We start from the raw sequence: 6453 nt of genomic DNA on the forward strand, positions 1-6453 counted from the left end.
GCAGATTTTCACTGTACCCAGTAATTGTGTCTAGCCTTTACTCTTCAGTATTTTCTTGCTGAAAGATACTGCTGAGGTATTGTGCAGGTGTATACCTAAAAACTCAGATATTTATAAAGTATTTATATTGGTTTGAAGATCCTATAAATCATCATGGGGAAAAGATGTATCAAAATAAATGGAAGTCACTTCAGAAACAAACAAGTCCATTTCAGTTAAATTGTTTAAAGCAAAAAAAAAAAAAAAAATAGAAAGAAAGAAAGAAAGAAAGAAAGATGCCAAAATACCTATTCAAATTATTTTCCAACTATTATAATTGTTATTTCCTAAATCTCAGACCTATTAGTTCTCATCTTATTTCTTACCAATGTCCAACCCAGGGCTGAAGGTATAGCTCAGCAGTGCAGTACCTGCCTGGCAAGTGCAAGTTTCTGAATTTGATTTCTGGTACCAAAACCAAAACAAAAATATCCAATCTGGACAGCCTCTCTCATTTGCCCAAGTGCAGTGGATACTCACCTCGTCTCCTGGCCTCCATCCATTTTGCTGCCTCTAATTCATTCTCCATACTGTGTCTGAAGTAATAATTTTTGAAATATAAATTTCATCTTTCCTACGTGCAAGAATTAAAAGTCACATTGTCACAGAGAGTGACATGTAACAAACAACTTCAAAGTCTGAATGTCCCCTGAGCATTAGATTTTGTACTTGGGGGTCTATGAGCTGGTGAGGGTAGCTCTACCTCAGGAGACCTGGCTCTGGCCTTGGGTCGAGTTCTGGTCTCTTCCGGATGCCTTCACGTTCTCCTGGCTTGGCAGCTGCCTTAAGGGGTTCACTAGGCCAAGGCAATGGTTAGTATTGTCTGCTAACCCTTCCTTTAGTTTGCAGAAGTCTCGTGGCCAAGGCCAACACCACACGAGGAAACATACCGCACAGCAACAGTGCTGAGCGCGGGGTAGAGTTGAGAACCTTACCGTCAAGCGGCAGTACTTTCTGTTCTTACAGAGATAGCTATTTTTTTTTTGTTTTCCCTCCCTTTATGTTGCTAATTTTAAATTATTTTTAATTCTCTTATTTGACTGAATTCTCACATTGTATTAAACTCCAAAGAGGAATATATGTAAAAGAATATGAACAGTCGAATTTGATAATATACAACTCTAAGTTCTGTGATTCGGAGCAATTTAATTTTGTGTGTTTCTATATCCAAATGAGAGTATTTCTAAATGTATCTCTTGGAACTCTAGGAGCATGGAGGCAATAACCTGTTAGCCAAAAAATAAGGTGTTGAACTATTCTTAGGTCCCCTTTATTCATTTTCAAGGTGACAATATGGTTAACTTTGGCATTTGCTGCCTGTATCTCTCAACTAGGTGAAGAAGAGATTTAACAGAATGGTTGAGTAACAGCCTCTCTCTTTGTTTGTTTTGTTTTGCTCTGTTGTAGGACATAATGATTATATTTGTCCTGCTACGAATCAGTGTACCATAGATAAGAACCGGCGTAAAAGCTGCCAGGCCTGCCGACTTCGAAAGTGCTACGAAGTAGGAATGGTGAAGTGTGGTGAGTGTTTGCTCTGCTGTATAGGGCCTGCCGAGAGCTGTGTAACTTGGGTGAGGGGAGATTTAGGATGTGGCTGTTGTCTTCAAGTGTCTGTATGCGGTCACATTGCATTGAGTTACTTCCTGTGGCCGCAGCTGACAGAGGTGGGGTGAGTAGGAGCGAGCCACTGGAGGCCGACTTCTGTCGGTGCAGGCGAGACATTCATTCAGTTCAAGTTGTCTAGCAAACGCATAGGGGACAGCCATCCTGCCTGGGACCTAGAAAGGTCCCGTGTGAGGATGAAATCCTGTTCCACAGTGTAAATGTCCGTGATTAAAGCTCATGAGTAGGATAGCTTGTGGGTTGCTTGGCTAGAAATGGGAAAGACTTTGATGCCCTCTTCTGCTACTAGCCTTCTACAAATGGAAAAAGTATGAGTCAGAGACGTGGTAGAACTGTGAAGAGTACAGAGCACATAGACTTTGCTCTCGTATAGTATATGTTTCATATCCACGTGTATTTGACACATAAGATACACACGTACATACCATATATTTTATACATAAACATACATATAGGGAAACACTGGCCCTTTAGTATAAGAATGGACAGAGGTATCCACATCTTGCCCTTTCTCCTTGGTTAGTTTTTGGTTCATTTGTCTGTTTATACCTTCACAGGGGCTCTCTGCCTGTGCTTTCCTTCCACTAGCCAATATTTTGTTTTTGATTAATGATAGCTTCTTTGTAACCTTTAGAAAAATTTCAAGCCCGCTTTTTCTCCCTTACCATCTCTTAGTAGCTCTGCTGTTTAAACATTCTTGAGCCCTTTGTCTCTGTGTAGGACAGATGAGAACTTTTACCTACTTCAGGAGCCCAGTTGAAGTTCTCTTAATGTGCTGGTGTCATGACCATTCTCTTTTTCTCTGTGGAACATCCTGCCTGCTACATTTGGGATCCTGAGTGCTCCCCAGAGGTCAGGAGCTCGAGGCCTGCTCCTGGAGTGGTGCTGTTGGGGTGATGGAGCTTCAGGACATGGGGCTGAGCGGGAAGTCTTAGGTCCTTAGGGGTGTGCCTTAGGAGGAGCTTTAGAATGTTGTTTTCTTCTTTTTTACTTCCTGCCATGAGGTGAGAAGTTTTGCTCTCTACCCCTGCCATGTGCTCCGCAACATAGGTGCTTGTGCAGAGGCCTGAAAGGAGTGGCTCTCCCTGGTCATGCGCTGTGACCGCTGAAACTCTGAGCCAAAATAACCTTTTTTTCCTCTATGAGGTAACTGTCTTAGGTATTTGTTACAGTGACAGCAGGCTGACCAATATACTGCAGATGCCTGTGACCTCACAGTGTGTATTGAGTACTCTCTAGAACACTTGAGTATTTCTGCCCTCACCACTTCAGTTAAATCCTGAATGTAATCCAGTAGGTTTTCCCCCATACCTTTTTGTGATTATTGCAATTATTATATTATATAATTTAATTTGAGTTTCTGTAAACACATGAAATGTTATTATAAAATACAGCTATTTTCATGAAAGCTTAGTTGGAAGTTCTGAATAAAACTCTAAAGGACTAATAGCTGTTGAGTTAGGTATGGGTGAGATTGAGGGGGAAATTGTAAAGATGATTGTATGTGTGCTTTTGAAAAACGATTTCCAGTTTTGTGTGAGGGTGAGGGTGCGTGTGTTTGTACTTGGATCTACATACTGTTTGCACAGCTGTGGTCCTTGCAGGGCAGCACTCATGGGAGGAAGGTGCTGAGAGTTGGATTCTTGTAGACGCATCTTGTTTTTTTGTTCACTTTTTGCTAAGTGACTGTGGTCAAACTACTGAAGCTCTCTGGCTCTTGCTTTCTTACATCCAAAACAGCTTTCTGCTCCATTGGACTTTATGAGGAATAAAAATGAAGAACTATCAAAGACTAGACACAGTGTCCCTGTCTCCATCTTAGTTTTTTTTCTTTCTCTCCCTTGTAGAAGAGCTCACATGAGTTATGACTTTGATAAAATGCATCTTCACAAGAGAAGAGAGTTAAACAGTCTCTAAGGGCAAAGGAACTAAGGCAAAGGGTTGAATCTCACCAGAGTCACTGGGTAGGCTCTCTTAGGAAAAGTAGTGCATTCCCCTTGGAGTTACAGGAGACATGATATGAGTTGATTTATGTACAGTTAAATACTTAGCCCTTTGGTGACCACAGTGAAAGACCATTAGATCTTTTTTTTTTTTAATTAGTTGCTTTTTTTATTATTATTTATTTATTTTTATTTATTACATTTATTTATTGTGTGTGTGTGGCCAGCTCAGCCCACCAGGGGGCGCGGCTGGCTGGCATGTGGTGCTGGGGATTGAACCGTGGTCCCTGTGCTTTGCCAAGCTTGTTTCAAGTAGGTGCTTTAGACCACTGAGCCATCTCTCCAGCCCCAGACCATTAGATTTTACTGTTGTTCTCCTCCCTTCCACTTTCTTTGTCTACCCTCCCCTAAAACCTATCCACATTCTTCTTTCTGTTCGGTTTGGGCGTGTAAAGGATTTTTGCCTGCATTCTGGATACTCCTGCAACCCTCTTTATTCACAAATTATGTCTCTTTTGTTATTTTTTCTTCTGTATTTCTGTGTATAGATGGAAGATATTCGGATAATTGTATTGCCAATCTCTGTTGGTCATTTTTTAAAATTCTTTTTGATACTGGGGATTGAACTCAGGACCTTGTACTTGCCAGGCAGGTGCTTAAGTCGCTGAGCTATCTCCCTGGCCCTCTTCTATATTTCTGATCCTCTCTTTTCTGCTGAAGTATTGATGTGGTTGCTTAAATGGTATGAGGACCATATAAAGATACTCTTTAGTGTGCATAGCCAAGAAAACAGTTGGACTAGCCCCATGTTTGGTCTCTATCCCTGGGTTGGTGTCTTGGTTACTTTTCACTCATTGTAGAGACAAAATATCCAACACCCAAAATTAGGGAAGGAAAGGTTTATTTGGTTCACAGTTTGTGGAGGTTTCAGTCCAATCTCAGTTGGCTCCCAGCCAGACTGGCACATGACAGAGGGCAGCAGTTTATGGCAGCAGAAAACAGCAAAATACCAGGAGCAAATGGGACGAGTAGTGACAGCAATGGCAACAGAGAGCAAGTCTGTCTCCCTTATGTTGCATTCAGGCTGTATGCCCCAGGCAGGGTGTAGCACTCACATCCATAATCCCAGCAGCACTCACCCCCATAATCCCAGCACTGGATTGTGAAATTAATTAATCCAGAAGTCTACTCTATAACTGCATGAGGCTTGTGGGGGACATTTAGACAGAAACTGTAATGTTCTGCCCCTGAACCCCCCAAGATTCATATACATTCCTTTATGTAAAAGGCATTTCAATCAATTTCTAAGAGTTGCCAAAATCCTAACAGTTTCAGCATTACTGAAAAGTCTAAGTCCCAGTTTCCTCTGAGATCTAAGGCAAACTTTTAGCTGTGGGCCCCTGTACAAATGAAAAGGAAGTTAAACACTTCCAACATTCAACAGCACAAGAAAAACATAACCATTCCAAAAGGTACAAAGAAGGGGAGAGAAAACATTGGGACCAATGGAAATCCAAAATCCAGAAGGGTGAACATTTTAAGTCCTGTAGTTCCATGTGAAACATCTGAAGCAATCTGTGGCAAATTGCAGCTCTGCCCTTATGGCACTCTTTGGTGGTAGCTCCCGTGGCTTCTCTTTTAGGCCGGCCTTGCTCCCTTGCAGTTTCCTTTAGATGATCCAAGTTCCTGGATTTTGCAAACTTCTGAGGTTTCCACTGCACATTAAGTTTCTCACTCTCTGCTACACACACTGCCCTCTCAGGGGCACACTGCCTGGCCTCCCAGGCCTTCTACAATTGAGGTGGAAGCCTTTTTAACCTCAGAACTCCTGCATTCTGCCTGTGCCTGAAAGCAGCACCACGGTCTGCTGCCAGCTGGAGCAGTAGCCAGGCTTTCTACTCTTGGCTGTAGGGGCTGAGTGCCTGGATCTCTGAGCACTCTGAACCTGCTTCTGAGGAACAGATTCTCCATGCCAGCGCCATTCTGGAACCTGGTGTGGCCGCTGCTGCCATTCTGGAGCATGGGGCTCTGCGGCTTTCTTCCCAACACAAAGTCCCACACCTTTGCAGTGCTGAGGCTGCAAAGGGAGGGTGGAGACCTTCTGCCTCCAGTGATGCCCTCAGGCCATCCTCTCCATTCTCTTGTTCCCTCCTGGCAGTGGAGAGCCTCTCAGCTCTGTTTTTATAGTTCATAGCTTTATTGGCACTTCCTTTCTGACCAAACTCACATTTTAGATCATCCTTCTGGGCTCTTTGCTCTTGATTCTCAACATAAATCTGACTAAAAGTCCCCCTACAATAGCCATGCCACTGCCTCAACATTTGACTGCCTTGAAATTTCTTTTGCCAGATTAATCAGTCTGTGGTGCTTAATCTCAGCCTCAGGCAAAGTCTCTGGACAGAAGCAAAATGCAGACAAACTTTCTAACATGCCATAACACAAATTATTTGGAGTCTAACAATCAGTGCAGTCCTTCTTCCCAGCGGAAACCTCTCCATTCTGGTCTTTACAGGCACGATTTCTATCAGCATTCTGGTCTTTTGAGCTCTGACCAGAATCTCCCACACAGTACAGCCAAAGCTGTTGCAGTGTTTCTCCTGTAGGCGACATCTCCGAACCCTTCCTGTCTCTTCCCATAAGCCATTCCCAAAGGTTTGTAACCCACATGGTCAGATTTAGTCACAGCAGTGACCCTATTCCTTGGTACCAAATTCTGTCTTGATTGCTTTTCTGTTGTTGCTGGGACAAAATACCTGACACCCAAAATGAAGAAAGGAAAGGTGTATGTAGCTCACAGTTTGTGGAGGTTTCAGTCTGTACTTGGCTGGCTCCAAGGCAGAGTGCC

The 6453-nt window shown here is 43.0% G+C and overlaps 1 protein-coding gene across 2 annotated transcripts in view; it reads left to right on the forward strand.

Moving 5' to 3' along the window:
• Esr2 (estrogen receptor 2) overlaps positions 1–6453 on the forward strand; it is a 76721-nt gene that overhangs the window by 38076 nt on the left and 32192 nt on the right. For both annotated transcript variants that reach the window (XM_004624792.2, XM_004624793.2), the window contains exon 4: positions 1447–1563. In XM_004624792.2, coding sequence (XP_004624849.1) covers positions 1447–1563 — 117 coding nt within the window. The remainder of the gene's footprint in view (positions 1–1446; positions 1564–6453) is intronic.

Source organism: Octodon degus, unplaced genomic scaffold (assembly GCF_000260255.1).
Source record: "Octodon degus isolate 3935 unplaced genomic scaffold, OctDeg1.0 scaffold00007, whole genome shotgun sequence".
NCBI classification, from domain to species: domain Eukaryota; kingdom Metazoa; phylum Chordata; class Mammalia; order Rodentia; family Octodontidae; genus Octodon; species Octodon degus.